At 33.7% G+C, this 26,054-nt stretch overlaps 1 protein-coding gene across 11 annotated transcripts in view; it reads left to right on the forward strand.

The window, feature by feature from the left end:
* LOC110837965 (phosphatidylinositol 4-phosphate 5-kinase type-1 alpha) overlaps positions 1–25,528 on the forward strand; it is a 78,287-nt gene extending 52,759 nt beyond the window's left edge. For 8 of the 11 annotated variants that reach the window (XM_022080667.2, XM_022080672.2, XM_022080671.2 and 5 more), the window contains one exon: positions 8,563–16,664. In XM_022080667.2, coding sequence (XP_021936359.1) covers positions 8,563–8,604 — 42 coding nt within the window. In that variant the 3' untranslated portion in view covers positions 8,605–16,664. Of the gene's footprint in view, positions 1–2,142; positions 16,665–20,885 lie in introns of those variants that run through there. The other 3 variants (XM_022080668.2, XM_022080669.2, XM_022080670.2) reach the window with 3 other exon arrangements.
* The last annotated feature ends 526 nt before the right edge of the window (positions 25,529–26,054 follow it).

Genomic DNA, 26,054 nt, shown 5'->3' on the forward strand with positions numbered 1-26,054 from the left:
GGTTGTTGCATTATATGTAATATGTACACTATCTACAATACTGTGTGTGGAATACAGTCTACAAAGAATTCCTTGAGATTTGACAATGATTTTAAATGATGAACTGTATTATTTTGCCATGTAAACAAACTTTTCATATATCACATTGTTCTAGATTTAAGGTAGGTTGAACATGTGGTTTGGATGGTGGGAAACTTGATGTTTTATAGAAGTTTGGTTGGGAAACTTACTGAAGTGTGACTGGAAATTTAGGACACAGATTGGAAGCTAATATTAAAATGAAGCTTGCAAGAATGAGTTGTGAGGGTATGTTCTGGGCTAAATTGAAACTTCTTGTCATCCTTTTGATCACTACTAGAACAGGTGTCTTCCTCCTCATTCTCCCAAAGGAGACTGCTTCTGGTTCATCAGTTTAATTTTTAAATGTAATATCTGCATAATTCTGTGATGGAATCAGTGCTAATTGCTTTCCACAGTGTGTTATTTACTGATTTAGAAGAGTTACTGGTGTTTTTTTCTTATTCTTTTTGATGGAATCAGTATATAGCTTCCATCCTGTAGCCAAACAGTATACTATTAAGTTAGATGATCTTTAAAACATTTATTAGTGTTTGTATGCTGAACTTGAAGCTGGGAATTTATGCCTCTGGGAATCCCACTAATTGCTACCTGAACACTGCTTATCAAATACCCTTGAAATGCATTTAAAATTAAGATAACCCTGCTTCTTCAGCAAAACTCCTAATTGTTTGTTCCACATTTGTCTTCACACTTTTTTCAAGAAGCATTGCTTCTAAGAAGTGTTGTTTATGCATGCATTTTGATGGCATTACTGTGTGGTAATGTTTTTCATTTAGTAGATTTTCTCTTTTTAGTCTGACAAATGAGGACATCTTTCTCCCATATTCTGGAACTGTCAGAATAATGTTAATTCTGAGCCTTTTACTAGCTGTGGTTTTTGTCACAGTTTTTTCCATTTTGGTGTTTACTGTGATGTTGCTATTGTTTCATCAGCTTTACCGATTTGCCCCAGCATGTACTTGTGATACGTCCTGAGTTAGATTATATGTCTCTGAAACTTCAGCTTTTCATTACAATCTTCAGGAAGTTTCTGGGCCAAGTAGGTCTTTTTGATTGTCTGAAAAGAGATTGACCATTTCACTGCATAACCTGTCTGTTGTCTAAAGTTGTTGGCAAAAAATTTTTTTTTCTTAAGCAGTATTTGTTGCCTTAAGATATGCCTCACTTCTGACAGGATTTTTTTTCCTGCACAAATCAACAACCCCCCTCCCAATCCTTTGTGCTAGCCTATTTTTCCTCGCCTTTCATTGCCACACATTTGCCAGAGTCGCTTCAGTTAACCTGATAACCATTAATTTACAAATAACATTCTATGCAGTTCATACAAATGAAGGAATCTCTGTTGCTTTTTCTTGGTCTCACATTGTTGTTTAGCATTATTTGTTTAATCCTTTCATGTCAGACCTTGTTAAATGATGGAAATGAAGGATTTTTATTAGCAAATATTAATTTATTATGTGCAAGGACTACGTGTAGTTCTTTTCATTTCCCCTCCACGTTTCTTTTGCTGTATGTAGATACATCTAAAAAACAACAATATTCCTATCTGTGATTCACAAGCTAAACAATACACTGACCATTGTCTATTAATTATTTACCATGCATGTATAGCTTTCATTTAAAAACAGATTTTTATTTTCATCTTATGAAAAAGACAGAAACATAATGTGAGTGTCCCATTTATCAACATTATTCTAGTAACTGACACTTGATCACACACTTAATGTCAGTTAGTAGCCTAGTAGATGTTCAAGTAAACTTTAAAAAAAATAATTCTAATGTATTCACAATATTCACAGAAAGTGTCCATAAGTTTCAGCATTTATACGTAGTTTATTTGTCAATATAAAGTGTGAAATATTATTATGCTATATAATAGTATATTTGCACTGGATTCTTAATGATGAGATTAAGTGGACATCAACACTTTGCACTGGATTGTACAGTGTATGATTGCCATTTGGTATTAATATAATTTCTGTATTATAAATTAGTTTCTGTGTGATAAAAAAATGTTGGATGGAGTTTTGTGATACTTACTATTAATTGAACTTCCCCCAGGACTGAGGATGTAAGGCTGAAAACTCAAAGTCAAAGAAGACCACAAAAGGAATTCAGATAATTTGAAACCAGTGTATTTTAATGTTTATTTGTACTAAAGTAATACAAAAAAGATACCATACAAAATACAGGGCAGGACAGTGTTCATTCATAAATTTTAACAATAGAATAGTGAACCACAGTTTATTAAAATTTATTAAAAGTGATGTGAATTGAAAGACAAGTGTTTGCCATTATCGAGGAACATTAGAACAAAATTACTTCTTAAAAATAACAACCATCAGTTGTAAAATTGGATGCCATTTTAGGAATATTTCTCCCAGTCATATCCAAGCATATTAAACTTATTCTTGAATTGTGTGACATGACACCCTTGCTTGTCAGATCGATTTTTCCATTTGGTTTCATATGTGACTGTAAGATGAAGTCCCTTCTCCCTCCCATGTTGGTCTTCTGGTTCTGGGTTGTGACATGTACAGGGGCACACACCTACAAGACCACATGACATCACAGCCCAGAAGATCAGCACAGACATCTTCACTGCCCTAACAACCTTAAATCTAAAAAGAAATTCTTCTTGTGGTAAATTTGGTATACGTATGACCAGAAGACATATAACTCCATATGAGATACTGTTTCTTTATAGTTGTAAGAAATTCTTCTATTAATTATAGGGATTACAGATTATTTTAAGTGTATGTAGTTTATAATAGATTAACTTGTGACACTCCTTTTTAATATGTATACTGTGAATGAATATTTGAATAAGCAGGTCTGTCTGTGACCTTTTCTTCTGCAAAAAGAAAATATGGTCACAGTAGCCATGTAGATAAAAAATAAGTGTTTACAGATGTTCATATTGTAATAATGCCTTCTACCGATACTTAGCATTTATATTAGTTGTCCTTTGTAAGAGTACAGTATTAACAAAAGAAATAAGCTTTGTCTTGATTAAGTAAAGTTCTTTCAGGCATGTTCCAAGTTCATAAATTGAAGACTTCTGATAAATAACATCATGCACTTTCACCACATTTCAGGTGTGATCATCATCAGCACCCTTCACACAGTTAGGTCTAGCTGGACTGGTCACAAGTTGTATGGAATGGAATTTTTCCATCTCTTTAGAGGGCTTCCTGAGTGTTTTCTTTCTCTGGGTTGACAGTAAAATTTATTTAGATGTCTTCATGAAATGCATTTGTTTATATGAAGAAAAAAATTAAATGTAATTAGTTTATTTGGAGCCTAATTTAACAGTTTCCTCAGCTGTTTTTCCATCTAGGTCAGCAGTACAGTGATAAGCACTTGTCTACCAATTCTGTTTGCTTTTTCAGGGTCAGTTATTCTTGTGGGGTGGTAGTCTTTCAAGCATATGCATGCTACATGATTCTTGACAGTATAGATTTCTCTGGTCATAGGTTATGATGAATCTATTCTTTTTATTATGATATTGGGAGTTCATTGTAAAGTTTGGCCCCAAATCATTGTTGATTTCACTGCCTGACAGACGTTCTGCTCAAAATGTTTATGTCCTGTGACCTTGTAGTCTTGGGAAATATTGATGCTGCATATGAGATCACTTGTGTTTTATGAGTATATTATTCTCATGTTTAAAAACTACAAGAGGCATGTATGGTCAGTAGTTTGGAGTTCGTAGCTGTCTGAGCTGTCTGTGATCATAGATATTATAGAGGTGGTAGGTGCTACTCTCTCATTAGTGCTTGACTAGTCTTGTGTTTTAATCTTGCTACTTTCTTGTCGAGTGTCTCAATTTTGTGAAAGTTGTTAATGTATCTGTGTCCCTATGTCTGAACAGGAAGGCCAGTGTGATTAGTCAAGGCATTAACTGTAGTATATTTGAAATTGTGCTTCCATTTATCATCTTCCAACTCACAGTAAATTCTTTGAAATGTAACTGCAAAGAAATGAATGTGCATCTGACCTAGTAATCTGAAAAACAGCAAATAATAAGAAAACTTCATAGCAGTGACATTTGTACAGTGAAATGCCATTATAATGAACTTCAGCAGATTTTAAAAGTTTATTTAAAAAAAGTTAAGTGGAAATTAATCTATTATAAAAATTTGTGATTCCTCATTGTCGTCAAGAAATTACGTCATCAACAATGTCAACTTATATTTGTTTATACTCGGCATTGTTGTGTTCCACAACAATGCCGAGTACAACACAACAATGCCGAGTAAACAAATAATGCTTCACAACAAAAACTATCAAGCCAGTCGCATGATCTCTGCTCTAGAAGCAGCACGTCGCATTCTTGAATATTGACTAACAGTTGGCCTAAAACATCATAAAAGTGAAAGAAGACGTTATCAACTATTTGAAGTACCAACTCCAACAACTTCAACAAGGTAAACTGACACTCATTCGATATATTACGATTACGAAAACTATTATGAAAACTGACGTTTGATCGATTTTAAGACGAAGATTTGCAGGGGTGGGGCTGTACATAGAAAGTTGACTGACCAAGAACTGTTGACCTCTGAACAGCGACGTAAAGAACTACAACATCAGACATATTTAACAAATAAAGAAAAGCGAAGGGAGATTTACATTGATAAACGAGATAATATTAACGACACACGTAGAAAAACAGAGGAAGATTTGCAAGGGTGGGATTGGACGTAGAAATTTAACTGACCAAGAAGAGTTGGCCTCTGAATAGGGACGTAAAAACTTAAACATCAGACCTATTAACAAGTAAAGAAAAGCAAAGGGAGATTTACATTGATAGACGTAGAAAAACTTATTCAGCAAGAACAGAAGAGCAAAAAGCAAACAAACGATGATTTGCAAGGGTGGGGTTGGACGTAGATAGTTGACCGACCAAGAACTTTTGGCCTCTGAACAGCGATGTAAAGAACTAAAACATCAGAACTATTTAACAAATAAAGAAAAGCGAAGGGAGGCCTATATTGATAAACGCAGGAAAACGTATTTAACAAGAACACAAGAAAAAAAAATCAGATGAAGATTTGAAAGGGTGGGGTTGGGCGTAGATAGTTGACTGACCAACAACTGTTGACCTCTGAACAGCGACGTAAAGAACTAAAACATCAGAACTATTTAACAAATAAAGAAAAGCTATGGAAGACATACATTAATAAACGTAGAAAAACTTATTCACCAAGAGTAGAAGAGAAAAAACGAAGATATGTATGGATTGGGTTAGACGTAAAAGTTGGCTGACCAAGAACAGTTGTCCTCTGAACAACGAGGTAAAGAACTAAAACAACAGAATTATTTAACAAATGAAGGAAAGCGAAGTAAGACTTACATTGATAAAAGTAGAAAAACGTATTCAACAAAAACAGGAGGGAAAGAAATCAGACGAAAATTTGCAAGGGTCGGGTTGGACGTAGAAAGTTGGCTGACCAAGAACAGTTGGCCTCTGAACAGCGACATAAAGAAGTAAAAAATCAGATTAGAGAAAGTGCTCCGAATAAGACACTAAATTAACACCCCGAAGGGGGATAGTTTAGTGTCTTACTCTAGATTTTAAAACGCATCCAACCCCCCGAAGGGGGAGTTAGTCAAGTGTTTTAACCCGCCCATTGGGGGGTGAGAGTTAGTTTAGTTTCTTACTCAAGGGTTAAAACACTTGAATGAGACATAAACTAACCCTTCCGAAGGGGGGTTAGTTTAGTGTCTTACTCAAGAATTTAAAACGCAACCAACCCCCCCAGAGGGGGGGTTCGTCAAGTATTTTAACCACCATTTGGGGGGTTAGTTTAGTTTCTTACTCAAGGGTTAAAACACTTGAATGAGACACTAAACAAACCCTTCTGAAGGGGGTTAGTTTAGTGTCTTACTCAAGATTTTAAAATGCAACCAACCCCCCAGAAGGGAGGGTTGGTCATTTGTTTTAACCCTCAATTCGGGGCGGTTAGATTAGTTTCTTACACAAAGTTGGTGGCGTTTTACAAACTTGACCAATCCCCCCGAGGAGCTCGGAAAGGAGCGCCCTGCTCTAGTATTTGAAAATATGCGTATAAAATCATGCAAAATTCTTGGAATATGCAAATGTCATGCTTTAATGAAACGACCATTTTTTTGAAAATTTTAAGATACATGAGGACCTCTTCACCTTAATATATCCTTCCACCTGTCTATACACAAGTAGTAAAATCATTTAGATTTAGTGGATTTTTATGAAACTAGATGCCGGTCATTAATAACAATTGGCCCGTTTGGCCAACACATTATCACAGGTATGAGCATGACTCAAGAGACATCTGCATGCTGCAGTCCTCTGTGTAAAAAATGATGCAGTGATCAAACATATGCTAATTAAGTGATGATAATTTTTGATCACTAGGGACCCCTAAGTACTTAGTTTCATTGTCTGTGTGAAGAAAGCACTCAAGACTTTAGATGCTGAAGTAGAACAGACTGCACCAGTGATTTTACTAGAAACCCATGGCTGAACAAAACACAGTCATTGGTTATCATCTTTAGTTGGTTCCTGTTGAACCTGCTCTTCCCCCCCCCCCCCCCCCTTTCATTGCACTCTGGATGCATTCACAGTTTGGTTTATAAATTTTACTTCAAACAATGAAACAGTTACTGATACAAGAACATATCACAAATCACATAGCTGTATTCAGCCTATATTGGTACAAATAAATAATTTTGTTTTATGTAAGCTTTATTTCCATGCAGATGTTATGGGAGAGGCAGGTCAATTTTACTCTCTCAGTACAGGTTCTTCTAATGCCATTTAATTTTTCTTGTAAGAAATAGTACTGAGTGATGCATGATCCAGCTGTGTTTCTCATCTGAAGATGGAGAATCTTCAATGAGTAGTATATGACATGCAGACATATTTTGGAGAAAGATTGCTTCATTCATTACACTTTTTGTGGTTCTGCATAGAAATGAGACAGCAGCCACAGGCACCATTAGCACTCTAGTGTAAAGATTGTGTATTCCTATACATGAATGTAATCATGTATAGGAATGCACAGAAATAAAAACATGATCTATAAGCACTGCATTAAGTATTAACATGAAATATTAAACTAGACATGTACAGTGTATATGATATGCTGAACACTTCAGAAGCCTTGTTTTTATTAATTTGCAAAAATTTAAAGTAATTATTTTTGCAAGACTGGTTAGAAATTTTGTGGTAAGTACTATGTACTTTCAGTCTTTAATTTTGTGTCTGTGTTTTGTCATTTAATATCCTTTGTGTTTCTGAGTTTTTCTTTCTTTTCTTATTCCTAAGAATGGGTGGAATTAGTGCTGATTTATGAAAGTGATTCTCTCTTTTGGGTACTGTAGTGTGTTTACCTTTTTGTTTTTTGCTGACATCAATTGACTCATACTTCATTATAACTATAGTTCTTTCCATTGGAGTGTATATATGTGTTAGCAAGAATTTAACATTGTTCCTGTGCCTCTGCTTTTATCTTTACATTTTATGCTTTACTGCATCCCTTTTCATGGGAGAGGGGAGGATAGGATGATGTAAAATTACTTGACATATATATGTGAAAAGTTAAAGATGTTCAAAATATGTTATTTAATTGGACCTACTAAGAACTCCCATTTCATTGAATTGAACACAAGTATGTGTAAACAAATTACAATTCTAATTGATTATTAATTATAATTTAATTCTTCTGAATCTACTTTTATTAGCTTGGTTTTCATTTTATTGGCATTTCACTGTATTTTATAAAATAATTCTGCCAAAAATTAATAAGAAACATACTAATGAGATGTAATTTTACTCAAGTATATTTATGTTATTAGGGGCAGTATAGGGGTACTGTGATTATGTGGAGCATTTCTTTATAGACATACCAACTCTGCGTATGAATATGCTCTGTGTGTTTTGCTGTTAGTAGAGAAGTACAAAGCTGGACACATAATGCCAGTTTTATACTGTTAATAAACTAAGTACCCAAAGAATAAATTTTATTTACATAATACAAAAAATTAAATAGGGTGGATGAGTAGAAACAGAGCAATGAATAGAGGTAGAAAAGTTGAAGGTGGATCTAAATTTTACCTAGACCAGTAGAAACCTCTGAGATGCTGAAGTTCATTTTAAGTGTGCATTTGGATCTGTGCACACAGATTTTGTCATTGGCCACTCTTGATTCTCTTATTTCTCGCATCCTGTCATGTGTTTTATCAATTAACATAATAATGATTAATGTGCAGAAGTTCAATTTACAGAGTCATGTCATATTCATACTTTACTCTGACCGTCACTTATATTATGTCTCTTCCTGTAGCTGAGAAAGTAGCAAAAGAAAAGCTGAAAGTGTGTTAGAAATAGCTGATAAAAGTTAAAAGCCTTGTCTTTGAAAAAAAAATCACTTTTGTTCATAACTTTTGATCAAGCCTGCATTTAATCCTTTCATCATTGTCTTTCTTTGCAAGCAGCCTGATGATGAACTTTTTTATTCCATCAGTGAATCACAGTAGCAAAGGGTATCTAGCATAGTTATACTTAGTCTAGTAGTAATTAAAAGAAAAAGAAGACAACATGATGACTGTATAAACAGAGAATTACTTTGTAGGATTTGTGAGTCCAAAAACGGCTGTCTTCTGGGTTGTAGCACTGTATAATTTGGTATGTTTACCAATGTTTCAGAGGTCCTAGCTACCTCCATCATCAGGGTGATGTGTCACTCATCACCCTGATGATTTGATGACCCTGAATAACCTTTGAAACGTTTGTAAACTTCTACCAGACTACATGGTGTAGCCCAGAAGACAGCCATCTTGAGAGAATTACTTTGTTATTTACGTGAAAGCAAAACTGTGTAATGGTACATAATTTCTTGAAGTGATAAGGTTTCATGAAAGTGTTTATGGAATTGGAATACAGAACCAATAATCTTCTTCTTTTTCTGGTGTTGAAATAGGCCAACAAATGACCTGTATCAACCTTGAGATAATAACCATTTGGTAGTCTCTTCAGCGGCAATACATAACCACTGAGATTATTAAATCCAATTCTTTAACCTTAAGTTTATGATGTAATACATGTCTTTGATCTGCTTTTTTTATACATGACTTTAATGAGGGAAGTCTTTGGCAGTATGCATAGTTATTGAAGTGAACAGAAGCACACTATATTTTCAAAATTCACAACATTCATATTGAATGCTGTAACTTGTGAAGAATACTGGTCATACATCATATAATTAGTCATTGTGCTTAATTCAGTCTGGTACTGGAAAAACAAGGTGCTGGCATAGGTCAGTCAGTATAGTAACTAGGCTGCAGGCTGGACAATCAGGGCTTTATTCCCAGGAGGGCAGAACTTTTTTCTTAATCACAATATTCATACTGGCTCTGGGGCCCTCCAAGCCTCCAATTAGTGGGTACCAGGGTTATTTACTTAAATTAAAGTGACCAAGGTGTGAATTTAACCACTTGCTTCCATTTAATGCTGAGGTTAAGAATGTACTGAACTGTTCCTCCACTCACCCATACTTATGGTGTGATGCTGAAGCACCAGGGACGACTCTTTACTAAAAGCATGAACTGTGATGGTATTGCGGACAGCATTGTGTTTGAGCACTGGAGATGTTTCTTGAAGGCATTAACAAGATATGCTAACATGGCCAAACCAGTCTACAGGAGTTTGTCTTATATGTGGGTTACAAAGTAATTGTTTGCAGTTTGAGAGCCAGGAGGGTCTGTGATGTGAGGTCTTTGCTAAGGGGAATATCTTCTGAGTAATATATCATATTTAAACTTGTTTTGACATAGGTATACCTCCAGCTAATTTCATCTTAATTTTCTTCATATAGGACCTTATTTTTTAAAAGTGAACCTGCATGCCAACTTTCACTAGAATGCACAACATTTAATCCCAAAACATACAGTTTATATATCATAGGTAAGTTGTTTGTGGCCATGTTTATTGGTTTGTTGGTAGAAACTGTGATGTGTTCATCAGTGTAAGAATGTATTTGTGAAAATTTATCCTTTTTCAGTATGTGAAGTGTGTACTGCAAACCATATTTGATCTAACATTGTCTTTTGTTGGTGCATGCAAATTCTTCATCTATAATCAGTCATACCTACTGTTCTCCCATTGTTTTGTTCATGAAATTGAAATTATTTAGATGTGTTCAATTATTTACCTGATTTACACAGATTTTTTTGCATCTTTTTATCAGATTTTAAGGTATTTGTGAGTCAACGCCATTGGAGAAACTTGCCTTTAGTTCATATACTGATAATTAGCTCATTAAAATATACAGTGAAAAGTTGTAGCTTTTCTTATTAGAAATGCCAGATCAACATTTGAACAGACTTAATTGTTTTGCCTTTGTAGTGGAAGCATAGAGCCTTCAAAATCAGAAATAGGATTGTAGTCAAAGATGAAGCTATTGGTACAGATATACACTTTGGATCTTAACATTGTGAAATGAATGTGTTTCATATAACTGATGAGTGAAGAATAGTCACTGTAGTGTCTACAGTGTTTGGTAGAACAAACGTATTCCATTTATTATGCTGGAAGGATGTTCAAACTAGGGGCTGTTAAAGGAAGTGAACCCATCAGACAACTTGTCCTTGTGTAGAAGCTGGGAAATTTTTGAAGTCTTATATGGGGCAGTCCATATGTGGTCTTTGGATTTGATGGTGATTGGTGGAGCAGAAGAGTAGGCTGCAGTGGGAGAAGAGCATGTGGTTGGGGTAAAGCACAGATGACATTTTTTGGATGAACTCGTAGTGAGGAAAAGAGGCGGTGAACAAAGTATGGTGATCATATTAATCAGGAAAGATTTTCAGTGATTATGTTTGTAGGAAAGGTCCTGTAGGTAGCTACTACCTTTTCAGAGGAATGTATTGCATCCATTTTCATGCTGAAGTCACTTCATCCAAAAGATTTAAGTTTGTGTACGAGGTCCTCTCACCTTGATTAGGCATCTTTGTTCTGTATGTACTTGTAAAAACCAGAGTTGTCTAACTGCCAAAATATCAAAACACTGGTGATATGTGAATGTACCTACATAATATAGTGTGTGTGTGTGTGTGTGTGTGTATGGCATGTAGTGCACAGAAGCAAATGATACTATTTTAAATGCCTGCATGCTTGTGAACCCTTTAGGGCTTAAGGTGGAGGCAGTATGTACCTTTGAAGTGTTTGCATCTACATAGAAGTCAATACAGCTTTACAGCCCAGAAGACCAACGTTGTCTAAGTACAAAGAATGCAAAATATTAATTTATGATGGTTGGTATATGTAGATGTTATTTTTTTACCATGCTTTGCAGTAAAAGTAACTCATTGTTTTTCAATATAGTCACCTTATTTATCAATACACTTCTTCCAGAAATTTGGCAGGATCATGATGCCATTTTAGAAAGAATAAGGTCTTTGGTTGGTCACACAAGCAGTATTGCAACACACACTGCGTATACTTGTTAACCACTCTAGTGGGTATGATGCATCCACATGTCACACGCTGCTTTTAACCTACTGGGTATGACGTTTGCAGATGTCATGACTTATTTTCTGCTTAGCTGCAGTAGATGTAACAATTGTTTTAAATATTGTGAGGAAGTGTTTCGTTATCCTGAGTTCAAGCCCTTCCTTTTCAAAATCACAGTGGGGCCCAGTAAAATTATGTGATTAGATAGTGAAGAAATATGCAATGAACTGTGGGAAGTAGATGGATATAATGTTAATTCAGAGAGTGAATTTAGTGATGATAGTGATATGGTTGTGAAATTTTTGTCTGGTAGCAAACATAGTGACGGCTCTGGTGATGACAATAATGTAAAAGATGACAATGACATGCATCATGGGACGCGGACAAAGGTAGGGGTTGTGCAAACCCATTTTCCATTTTGTGGTAATCTTGGTGTATATGTTGCTTAAGAAGATTCTGACAGTCCTGTGGATCATTTTGAGTCGCATTACCCCTGAAATTGCTGAACTAAAAAGCAAATAAAGAAACAGGCATGCCCAACAGCTTTTATAAAACATGCCATACTTTAGAATAAGATTTAGTCTGCCATTAGAATAAAACAGAGACAAAATAATTAAATTACTAGCATTCATTTTGCTACAAGGATTTGACTAAAAACCTGACAACAAAGGTGTTTTTCCAAGAAGAAAGTATTGGAAAAGCATATATTTATGACATCAGCCATGTGTCATGTCTTACACCTGGTCCAGTTGACCATGTACCACTGTTAAACCATTTATCCAGATTTGAAGTCCAGCCTGCAACCTGTAGTACAGGGATTTAAATCCAGAATAAAGGTTAAAAAACTCTTGAAGGATTTCTCTTTTTACTCTGAGTATTTTCCTTAAAAGGTGTTAAAAAATCTTTAAAAAGATGCTGATGGGAAAATGATAGGACTAGCTTATAATTGCCTGCTATATTTCAGATTTATTTTATGTTTTGCCTAATCTGTTAATTTTTAAAACCAAGAAACAATTAAAATGTATTTATCAGCAAAGAATTCCCAAACTGAACAATAGTTTGAGAATTTACACTAAATTCAGGTTTATTTTGTCTGTCTGCCTCAATTGAAGTTATCTGTTCTTGTCCAGAGGCAATAGAATTGTAATAAATTTATGTTTAAGATGTTTAAGTCATATTTCTATGGCTTCCAGATACTTTAAGTCTGTAGTATTGGTGGTAGCTACTATTACAAGGAGGTGGGCACTTGTACAATGTTCAGCCTTCAAAGTTCACTATACAGATGATTCATTTGGCTTCTGTTTCACTGTTCTTTCACAGTCTATTCTGTATAGCTTGCAATAAGAAATTTCTAACATTCCAGTATTAATATCATTGTTATAATGCTATTTCACTGTTATGTGTAAATTAGATGTTGATTATTGTATCAGATTTGTATAATGGTACAAATTTCCAAATGGCCTACCTATATTTTTTTATTGGGAATAACATTTCTTTAAATGTCTTGCTAGAAAACTTACTTTCCTCCTCTCTTCTTAACTAGGCATTGTTCTTTTATTACACTTCAGTATCTTTCTGAAGTATACAGGATTCAAAATTATCAAGGTGATGAATAAGAACTGTCTCTTGATGAATGGATATACATATTTTTCTCATATGCAGTTTAACACATCTCATAATCAGAATTCTAGCATTTTTAGTTGCCAAAAAGCCAAGATTGTTTAACTCTTTATAAAGATTTGTGATGTAGGTCTTTCCAAATAAAATGGCTAACAGTAATTACCACAAAATATAGCACACACAAAGATCACACTTTCAGTCTTAAAATTACCAGTAATGTTTACTTCTTGTTAATAGTGACATATTTTCATTTATCTGAGGCACAGTAAATTTGGACTGATATTTATTTCTAAGAAGCTGATCCTACATTTATGTAGTTTAATAACTATATACATTATGGAAAAGCAACTAAACATTACACCAATAATAGATTTTATAACACAGTACCAGAAAAACTGTAAGACACATGTACACAGAATCGTTTCAGGCGGGATACCAAAAATGGTTTTAGGATACCACCCAAAAGGAAAGATGTTTGGGCCGGCCTCTCAAAAGATGGCAGGATTCTGTTATGTAATGCCCTAACAAGCCTTAAGGCCTATGCTGGAAAAGAATATGAAGAAGAAGAAAAACCATATACACATGTAATTAAATGGCACAATAAAAAGAAATGTTGACACAAATTTCAGTTGATGCAAAAAGATATTTACATAACATCACCTCAAAAGCAATAATTATGGTAATGAAGTTTGAATTTAAACTGAAAGGATGTTATTTAGGCAAGAAATCTATAAGCAGTTTTGTGCCTAACACTGAAGTACAACATTGCCTTATGATACTTGATTTTTTTTTATTTTGACATATTTCAAAGGGCTCTTGTAATTAGTTTTTAATACTACACACCAAAAGTTTATTTATTACATGAAGTTGCTTTGTTTCACTTTATTTATTTACAGAAGATTTTATATGTTGTTTATTTTAACTAAAATGATTTTTAGAGCTCTAGAAAAAAGAACTATCTATGGAAATAAATGCAACTGCTAGAGGTGTTCATGTGGCTCTCCTTCCCTCACAGTACACATATTATGTTATCCCAACTCATAAATTTAACTTGTAATCAGATGTAAAAAATTTGTCTTTGCACCCTGATCTTTTACTGTACACTATTGCATGCGTTCCTCACTGAAATCTTATTTAAGAAACATGGTGTTGATTGTTTCAGGTCATTATGAGAAATTAGTATTGTAGTCCTTTTGTATTTTACTTGTTATGTCCATCACCATAGGTTTTTATCCAACATCATGAAGGACAGTTACACTGTTATTTGGGAAGAAACTGTTCTTGATTTTGAGTCCTGTTAGAAATGTTTATGGTGTGTTTACATATTTTGAAGTCTTTAATATATTTAATCATCTAGTATAACTCCTATTTCTTTACTGTACAGCTGTTTGTAACTTCATTCTAGAATACATCATTGAGATTGTTATGAGTATGATACGTATTGTTTGAACCTGCTGGCATTTGAAAATAAGTTTCTCATTCAGGGAAATGAGTATTTTAGAAGTTTCATTGTAAAATTTTTATTGTCATGAATTTCATATGTTATTGTTGTTGTATGTGTATTTGTATAGAAATTGTGTGATATGATGAAGTAACAATGTGATTGTTATGTTAAAGTGTTAATATTTTTTTGGAGTTTGGTAAGGAGTTTAGAATATTTGAAATTGTAATAATGTATCTTGATAACTTGTAATAAGATGTGCAATTTCAACTCCATCTAAAATATTTGTTGCAGCTTATAAACATTCATTGTTGCTAATTATAAGGGAAAGTTGATGTTGATGTTTATCTTAATGGTGTTTTAAATGAGTTGTATTTTATTTTTTAATATACCAGCATAACTTGCAACTGCCTTTCATGCAGCAACCTAGTAGTAGAATTAATAATCAAAGATTCAAGTAACAAATATCTTACTGAAAGAATAAAGGATGAATATAGCTGACTTCCATTGAATACCAAAACACAGAGTTCCTTTTTCAAAAATTGGGATAATGGTTTGCAGAATTGATTAAAAATATATAATTATTTTCATCATCATCTCAGTTGTAAAGTAAAATTTAATTTGTTATTAAAATCTGTCAACTGTAAATATACTCCCTCTTCAGTTGCTTTCTCAGAATATGTAACAAAATGGTCTTTGTAGAAGTGGTAATGTTTTGGCTTTGTTATCCATGAGGCATTATCAATTAGGCCTATAACAGTGAAACAGTTATTAAAATTACATACTATTCTTGTTGAAAAAATTAGTAGGATTTATACTTAAATATAACACTTTGTTAAGAAATACAGAAGTACTGTTGAAACATTCTGTATAGCTTCTTATGTTCGTATGGAATTGTCTCTGTCTGTAGCAGTTCTGCAACATTTATCACCTGTGGCACACCCTAATTTGTCAAAGACACTTGACAGCACACCACAGGATTTCACCTCACATAAAGGGGATGTGAAACTATACATGACCATAAACATGTAACTACATATAAATACTTGCCATGTGAGAGTGCAGGTATATGAAAATAAAACATATGCCGAATAATACTTTTGATGATAAACGTGTGTCTATGTGTGTTTTATGAAAGATAAGATATTGCTTTTTTATAATTATAAACTGCAAGTATGCAATTTCTTATAAAAATTTATGGCACACCAGAAACCTTGTGGCTACGCACGAGTTGCAGAACACATCTATAGGAAGTGTACTGTAACACTGGGTGATGCTTTCAGTGTGTTGTTGAGCATATTGTTTCCAAACATTGGCATTTGTGAGACTGTTTACCACTCTAAAGATGATGCTTCCTCTTTTAATCAGTCTGTGGAATAGGAATTTAAATTGTTTCTTAAATTAGATTTACATAATCAACAGGGAAGTAAGGCAGTTGAAGCCCACAAACAATGTTATAACAATATTTTTTAATCATTATGTCACTTGTGAACATGATTTTGAAATTTATCTTTGCCTTATATATGAAGTGTAAGATATTTACAGGTACTTCTTTACACAACAGAGACTACCTGAAACAAAACCTTTGCTATCTGTTGTCAGTATAAATAGTAATGGTGGAATACATAAGTATACAAAGACTTGAATATTTATTATGTATGGCACAGTTGGCTGTAAAGTATGTCCCATCTGTGTATTCAAAGCTTCGGCTGTACTCTATATAATAATTGTGATTCTTGATGAGAACATAAAGTATAAATACCTTAGTAGCTATATTAGACAACTTTTTATAATTTCATGAAACAGTGCATACTCCAGTACTGCAACCATATTTCTGGGAGCTGTCAATGGCTGCTGATTTAAAATGTAATATTGAATAAACAAAAACTTCTGTTGGTATTGGAATGATTACTTTGTATATCAGTATTTTCCAACTTGCAATGTGTCTCGCTTATTAAACGGCTGTTTTGTAGTATAACCAGATATAGATCAGTTATGTAATTCATAATAAAATTGTGGCAGAAAATAGCATGGTACATTTCTGTTTCTTTGTGCATCCCCTATGGAGTATAGGATATATTTGGCCAAGGAATCCTGTTTGACATTGAAAAATTCTTGGTTGATTCTAAGATGATGTTCATGAAATGAAGAAGAATCGTTTTTTTATTGCTTACAAGTAAAATGATAACAGAAATATAAAACAGCTGCATAATAGTAATGCAAATAGAATGTACAGAGGAACTATGAAAGGCTTCAGCAAAAAAGAATACAAGAATGAAAGAATGTTAAGTAAGTTATTTAAATGTGAAAAAGTTTAGTGTGTAAGTTCATTGTTTCAATTTTGTGCATAATTAATTGTTTTTAATATTTCAAGATTTCCCTTGTTGAATCCTTGATTTGCTTGTTTAATGTACATGGTCATTGAATAAGGTGGTAGTTTTAAATGCATTTATTTATTAGTGTATTGTAGTTAACAACTTGTGATAGCACAACACTAATAAAACATAGGGATTTTATCTGCATAAAATTGTATTCAATATATGATCCCTGTATAGTCAAACATCAACTGAAATTTTTCATAATTGCTGTCATTGTTTCTATTTTGAATATTTTCACAGCAATTTGTTTCTTCCTTCAGTTCTTCAACCATATGCTGATTATTCCTGAAGATATAGTGATTTAAAAATCCTTATGGGAAATAATCACAGGGATTCAAATCTGAAAAGTGTGGTGGGTAAGATAATCTGATTCTAAATTATTTGGGATATTAATTAGATATTACCCAATCATGAAAACATTCATATAAGAAGCGAAGAACTGACCATTTTATTCATAAAATGTTTCTTCAATATTCTCTCTCATACCTTAGTGGTCTTGAAGGTGTTTCTTCAAGTAGCATTCACTATGTTGTCATGCATTATTGTAGGGAAGTATTTACATTTCTTCAAACTAGCTAAAGTGGAGGTTTGAGACAGCCAATTGACAGATTTGTGTACACTATGAGAGAGCACTTTGTGTGTACATGTGCAGTCTTTTCAAGTCATTGGCACTTCTTTCTGCCAGCAACACTCTTATTATTTATTAGAACACCAGTGTGTTTTAACTTTATCACCAACCTCTCACTTGGTGACCTTATTGTAGCCTGGAGGTGGCTGTCTTCTGGGATGTTTTTCCATGTAGTATGCTTCATATTGACTCATATTTCAGTGGTACTTACTGCCTCCATCATCAGGGTGATGAGTTAATATATAACCATATTCATACTTGTTGCTGTAAGAGCCTGAAATTTGGAGTTTCTCTTCAGTAAAGTATAGTTAAATTCACACTGCTCTCAAAGTGTACACTTCCCAGTAGGGTTTGCCATTTTGCTTACAGCTACTCTCATAATTTCCTGCTAGGGGTATCTCTAACCATTAATGAACTCCCAACTGTTACATGTTATATGACAACAGATTCACTAATTTTAATACAGTACATCAGTAAATAAAAGTATTTGAAACTACTGCATCTTGTTATGATGACCCTGCACATTCTGTCCTGTTTTATTTGCTTAGAGAAACCATTTAATTTTAAATCTTCATAAACTGAAATCAAAGACTGACGATTCTAGTAGTACTTTCTTTTATTACATCCTGTTTAACCAGTTAGGATTTTCTATATGGTGTAAGTGTGAAATACTTTCCAGTACAGGGTATGTGATTCAGTAATAAACTTCTGTCTTTGAATTGTGCTGCAGCATGGCTTATGGCAACCCAGTTTTCAGTTAATTTAAGTTTTCCTTTCCCACATGAAATTTAAGAAATTTGGGACATAAAATAGTTATATATTTTGTTATAGTCATGATCAGACCCTTGAACTTCTGAATCTATAACTAAATCTCAATAAAACCGCATGACCATTCCTTGATTTATTGTCATAATACTTAATTCAAGACTCTTGGATTCATTGTCACATCACGAAATCCAATTCAAGACTCATGGATTCATTGTCACATCACAAAATCCATGATATCCAGTATACCACTCTTCTTGCAAAGAAACAGAGTTAGTAGTCTTTTATAATAATCAATTTTGTCATGTTTTTGATGCTTAATCTCATAATACATACTTGCAAACAATAATTTATTATGAAGTTTGATGTTCTCATGGTGGTTATCACATTGATGTCAGTGTCCACACAGTGTTGCAACCCAGAAAACCAACAGTAACATATAAGATATTTGCTTTTAGTTAATAACAGTTACATGAATGTCCTCATTTGTTTTAAATTAACATAACAGTTCAGAAAAGGACTTGTGATATGCACAAACTCATCATATTTGATCTGTCAGGCTCCTTCTATCATACAGAAGTTCTGAGTGAATATTGCTGGCTGAAGATTATGTGACTGTAGGGACCTCTTTAATACAGAAAAAAACTTGATGATAGATCACTTCTGCTTCATGGAGAAGGTCATGAAAGACTTGTTCCAGCGCCCTCCCTCTTTCTTGGCTTTCCCATACTCTTTGTCCATCTTGGTTTAGAATCCAGCCATGCTCAGATCATAAAGATGATGAATAATGTTTTAATTCCGTAGGAAATGTTACTAGCATCTGACAGAGTAAAGCCATCATCTTCCTTGTTCCAAGTAAACTACTCTGTACTAAACCCACTGAGATGGCTGATCTTCATGTGACTGTCTAATTATGATATGGTCAGCACAAATAATTTCTAAAAATATGTCAATTTTCATAATTGTAAACAAATTTTGTGACTTTCTGGCTGTAGATTTTGAAATCCTCAGCACTGTAAATAAAGTCTCTACAGTATTTTAACCCATGTACTTTATAAAAAATTATCATATGAATGGAATAAGCAGTACAAAATTTTGTAAATAGGTGGTGCAAAAATCATTGAAACACAACTTAAAGCATGACATTCACAATAAATTAAGTTCTACATAAAGCTAATACTGCAGTCATTAATATGATTACAGTACTTTTATTATCTAATTCCTTACTTTTATCATCTGCTATTGCAATTTCACATAGAAAGTTATACAATAACACACAGTTCAATGAGGTAGTCTTTGCAAATATGTTTAATGAGATTAGCAATTAAACAGTTATCAGAAAATCAATATTATTAACTGGCCATGAAATGTGTTCCTTGACATTGAATGTTCCTTGGTATATGTAATGGAATTCAGCACCTGTGGTAGGAGAATTTTTTCCTGAAATTCATAATGTAACAAATTGCATAGTGATTATTGAGTGTTGTATTGTAATTGAGTAACTAATTTATTTCATTTTACTGAAGATTAGTATATCCATCTTGACTCCTATATTAGACAATGCATCCATCAGTCTTTCATCATGGTTGGCATGAAGACTGATTTTTATTGTGTTCTGAAGCAGAAAAAAAGGAGATCCAAAATATTCACTTGCATTTAATGGCATCATGATAAAAATGTACTGTTTGGAAATGTATAACAGAAAGCTATGTCATCAGTATAATTTTTAGTCCAACATTGTCATACTTCCATACTATTTACTTTGCTTACAATAATGAGTAGTACTGGATTTCTATCTCATTTTAGCACAATCTGGGTTTTATCACTACTCTAATATGCTGTGAGTTACATAATATGTATAGTAAATAATGTGCTAGATGATTTTATCTCTTTAAATGTTGGCAGAATTCATAATTATTACTGAGTATACATTATTCTATACTTTTTTGCAAAAATTATTCATTTCATGTCCCAATGAATGGAGTTACATTTGGTGCAGTAGGTGGTTATTAGTACACGTGTTGCGAATGAATATATATAGCATGCAGATTGATAATATTTTATGTAAATTACTTTCATGTAAAGTTTATATTTGATGCCGCTAGTGTTCAGTATTTTTTGAGGTGCAACCAAGACACAGACTGGGGCACGGGAATCACTAAAGCTTTTATTCAGAACTACAGCCATGATCTCCATTTCAAACTTTGAATAGGTTTGCTGATTCATGCTTCTGATTTATTTTTTATTTAGAAACATGAATTCATCAGCGAAATTCAACATTATATTATAGAGTTGGGTTGCTATATTTATAAACACTATACCCTAAAAATGGCTAAGCATAATGTTATATGCTGTCATTAATATTTTAAGAGTTGGTTAGTAGTTTACATTTGTGCCATACTAAACCTCTCAGGGTATGTGGTCTTTCTTAACATGCTTTTCACCTCAACTTTTTTCCCCTCTTTCATATGTTTTCAGACTCATCTATGAAAAATGGGAGAAGGCTGGACAAGTGCTACAACTCTGAAGAACAGTAAGCACTGATGTTATAAATACTGCCAGTTTTTTGTCAAAATGAGGGATGATTTTTGAAACAATATAATCGTTTCTGAAATCTCAAACAGTTTTATTACTATTTTCTTGTTCTGAAATGCATAATGAAGTTGGCTGGTTATATCAGTCTAGCATTTGCCATAGCCATGTTTGAATTTCAGATCCTGAGTATATGCATATTGATGGAGAATTCCACAAGTCCAGATTGATTTGCAAATTAAGGTAGAAACTTCCGGTATGGACAGAGTACGCTTTAAAATAAATATGCTGTACCTCAATTGCCATTACACAACATAAGAAGCTTTTATTAATTCTTGATATATAAAGTCATCTGTCTTGGTTTTTGAGGTATATCAATTGCCATCACTGCCTTCATACTGAGATGAAATGACCTATGATTTTAATATGTTCTGCTGAAGATGAAACTCTATTTATGTGACTTTTAAAATGGAAACCTGAGATGACCATTAACAGAAGGCTTTGGCAGTAGCAGAAAATAGTCCCCACTGACATTGCTTCCATGTGACAATATATTAAAGTTACCTATAATTTATATATTATAATTAATTTACCCTTGGCCTTTTTCAAATAGAAAGGGTGACATACAGAAGTGCTGATGTGACCATATACTAATGTAATTACTATATAGGAATAAAAGGTCATTAAGTTGGTATGCATTGACACTTTGTGTTTTGTTCGTACTAACATTTATTTATTATTTATTTTGACCTTGCCAACAAAATTTTTTTACTGTTATAATTTCATACACTGTTTATATATCTAATGCATGCTTAATAATTACTATAGTTACACATAATGGCACATTTGTTGCTCCTAATTTAGTTATATTGTATATGAAAAACTATTTTTCATATAATTTCAAATCTCTTGCATGTTCCCTTTCTATTTCACAGGTCATATTTATGTACATTGAAGAGCATTTTCACGTAGAATATGAGTTACAAGTATTTATTCAGTATCTGCTGTTCTTCTACAAGCTATACATGATGTGTAGGCTGTTGTTATGTACACATAGTATACAGTACAGGATATTTTTGTACGAGGTAAACTTTTGAATACATTTAACAAGTAATTAACAAGAGGCCATGACATCAGTCAGTTCTGTTGTGTTCAGGACTTTACTTTGAAACCAAGTTTAAATCCCAGTTTATTGTGCATTGGATTTGTGGTGAGTACAGTACAATAAGGAGGTTTCAACTGCCATTTTCTAAACACATTTTTCATTTTACATTATTCAGATACATGCTGAAAGATTACCATTCTCTCTTTAAAACCACTTTGTCATAAACCAAGGGTCATGTTTAGTAAAATTATTTTTAAAGTTATGTTCTCCACTAGAACTTGAACAAAATAAGATATTTATTCTTTAAAGATGGCTGTCTTCTGGGTTGTAGCGCCATATAGTCTGGTAGAAGTTTACCAACATTTCAGAAGTCCTTGTTGCCTCAATGATTGCCCTGATGATGGAGACAGCAAGGAACTGTGAAACAGTAAACTTCTAACAGATTACATGGTGCTACAACCCAGAAGACATCTATCTTAATACACACTGGCATGAGAACCTCATATCCTATTCTACATTTCAGATGGGTTAAGATTTTATTAAAAATGCCAGAAATGAAATTTTCTGACTGTTGATCAATAGTTTAAAGACTGTAAGAATGACTGCATTCTGTATGTTTTTCACCTAATTGTGTTGTCTCTCGTACTTGTACGATTGACATTTAAGGATATTTATGGTCACAGCAATACAGTAATTATTATATATGAACATAAATGATTTTGTGCATTGTGGCCCTCTGGGTTGTGACACTGTTTAACCTTGTAGTCTGTTACCAATATTTCGGAAGAACAAATGACCTGGTAACCACCAACAACAAAACTTGGGTAATTTGCCCAACACCTGTCCTGAGGGTCTATGTTCACTTGCCATCTGCGAAAGTAATGTTTACACAAATAAAACCTCTTGGAGACTGCAAGGACATTCATGCAGATAATAAACTTCACTCCTGCAGACCTAGACAATGTCCGTCTTGCCATGTGAAACATTGGAAGTTGGAAAGAAGGTAGATAAGTGTGCAAAGCAAAGGAAATAATAGAACACAGTAAACTGAATTTTTAATTTTGTGCATGGTCTGAGAGACTGAACCTCTGTATTTAAGAGTTAACTTGCCATAAAGAATGCCTGTTTTTGTATACATGCATGCTGAGATGCCTTTTTTTATCTTATATCAAGGACTTCACAGTTGTACCTCATCACACTAGGCATTAATCAGCCAAGATTCTTTTCCTAGTTGGTTAATGTGAATTTTTATGGCCAACATAAAACTGCACTGGAGAAAGTAAATAGTAAAATTTCCAAGTTTCTCTTCTCATCTATTCCACTGCTTATTATCAGTAAAAATCCAGTCAATACCAGTACAGCCTAATTGCCTATCATACAATTAATGTACATAAGTAATTTCTGAAGTATAATAACATTTGTGCACTCTTGTAAACTCATTGAAGGAATATTTACATTATTGTGTATGACTTCTATTCAGCAGGTACTGTATGAATTTAAGAAGAAAACTTAGCAAGTTAATTTTATGTATTTGTCTTTGTTATGAAAGGTGTGAAATTCAGAATACATACCAGTTTAGTAAAAAGTAAAAGTTTGTCCCACTCTACGCCATGTAGGCGTTTTGGGGTGAGTGGAGGTATAGCTCCTCTCTTTCTTGACCTCGGCACTAGATGGGGGTGAGTGGTCAGCATCACGCCCCGGCCGGCTTTACCCCCGGGAAAGGACCCCGGTACCCATTGTAGAGGAGGCTGGGTGGGCCCCAGAGCCGGTCTGGACACAGAGGCTAGAGGAAAAATCCTCTGCCCCCGTCGGGGATCGAACCCCGGTCGTCCAGCCCGTAGCTAGTCACTATACTGACTGAGCTATCCCGGCTTATTACCAGTTTAGTGGCACATGTTAAACTGTAGGTCCCATCTGCGTATCATTTTATTCCTTAATGGAATGTGCCCTGTGGTGCCCCAACCTGAGAAATTAATTCTGAACTTTCCCAGGGTCAGCAGAGGCAGAGAATGGCCATTGTAGCCATCTCTGGGGCATTAGAAACAAACCAACTGTACAAACTTCAATGATTATTTACAATATAATAAAGTCTCTTCCTGTGTCTCACCATACATATATTTTACTATATTAAATATTTTCATAGTGTAAGAAAATAATTTAAACATGGTAAATGTATTAATTTTATGAGAAAGTTTTACATGAGCTGAGTAATTGCTTTCTTAATATAAAAATATAAAATGGAGAGCTCCAGTGGTGGCTCTGTAATTACTTTTAACTGGTGAGTATCTGAACAGAAAATTTTGTAGTAGACTTATGTTTGCAAGTACACAAACATATCCACATGTAATACAACAGAAGCTTAAGAGAACAAATTGTATAGAACAAAATAGGTTATCATTACCAATATAATACCAACAGGACATGAATATTTAGCAGCTGGAAAACTTAATGGCCGTAACTACTTGTAGTGGATCAACTTTTACGGACATACATTTTTTTCTGCATATGGTAGTTTTTTGTAAAAAAATACATTTTAGTTTGTTCTTCAGCATTGTAAACAGTGCTCTTTATGTTAAATTGTGGGATAGATTTTACTACAACATTCAATATTAGTAACATTGCCAGAGGGTTGAGTCATTCTGTGATTATGTTCCTAAAGTAGAACATTCCAGATAAATAATATAAAATTACCTGGAAGCTTTGTTCATGTATGTACAGGAGTTTTAGTACTATTGAAAGGATGTCAAACCCAGACCTCATTAATGCTCATCATGCTCTTCATTCACTGGTCTAAGTGCTGATATTCTGGTAAAGTATTCAAATTTCCAACTTTTCATAATTGTTTTGTTTGTTTGAAGTTTGGATGTTTTACATGAGCAGTATTTTCTCTCAAAATGGGTACCTTTGAAATAGTTTTGTAAATATATTTCAGATGAAGTGAAGTTTCTGTTCATTGCTTGCACATTCTCACATTTCAGCTGTTATTGCTTCATTTAATTTAATTTATATAGTGTTTATTCAGTCTGTACACAGATATATTTTACATAGCTATGTTACCAGTCTTTTACTTCATGTCTTTAATATTGTGACTGTATTTGTACAGCTTGGAATAATATTATTTTTACTATGTAGTACATGTATTTTGTTATTTTGTAAACTAAAAATGCAATTGTTAAGTTTCTGTTATTTTTATTTTGTTATAACACCTAAAGCTATCTTTTTACTAAGCTAGTATCACATTATCTTCTTCAAACTTGTATCAATTTGTACTGATGTAAAGTTTAAATAATATATTATCCTGACACAAGTAATATGAATTTGTACAATCATGCCATTATATCACATAATACAGGCAGATTTCCTGGTGTAGGAGCCAGTTATGTTGTAGACAAAGTGAAAATGGTTACCATTTTCACTTGGTTTAAGGGTCATATTTTATTCAGACTGCAGCCTGGAAAAATATAAATAATCCTCATCTCTGTAAGACATTTCCATTTTCTATGTGTCATCTGACAATCAAACCTATTCTATGTCTGTCTTTCTACTCTCACCCCCCCCCCCCCCCCCCAAATTCCTTTTGCCTTCCAAGATATTTATCTATAAATCCTATCTCCTAAAGTCCATCTCCATGTTCACTTCTTTGGAGCAGGATAACCTTCAAACAGGAGAAAGCTTTTCCCTGGAACTTTGAAGGTAGATGAGAAGATATGATAAGAACCAAAAAGTGAAGGGATATTGGGGTCATGTAAAGCTGTGACAGGCACAGTAAGCCAACAATGGATTTGGAACCTCCCTTCAAGAAACAACCTAGCTTTGGAAATATAAATCTGTATGCACTGGTCATTTTCTAGGTATAATTTAATCCTGGTATTTTTATATTCATCACAGTTTGCTTGTTCCTTATCACTCAGATTTCAATACTGAAGTATACAGGCTTCAAGAAATAATGCATTGATATTGTGAAAAAATCAATACACCTTCAAGAAGCGACTTTAAAACTGATGGTATAG

The sequence above is a fragment of the Zootermopsis nevadensis genome, unplaced genomic scaffold, assembly GCF_977971745.1.
Source record: "Zootermopsis nevadensis isolate Lab colony 2312 unplaced genomic scaffold, Znev_1.0 Znev_ptg000019l, whole genome shotgun sequence".
Classification (NCBI taxonomy): domain Eukaryota; kingdom Metazoa; phylum Arthropoda; class Insecta; order Blattodea; family Termopsidae; genus Zootermopsis; species Zootermopsis nevadensis.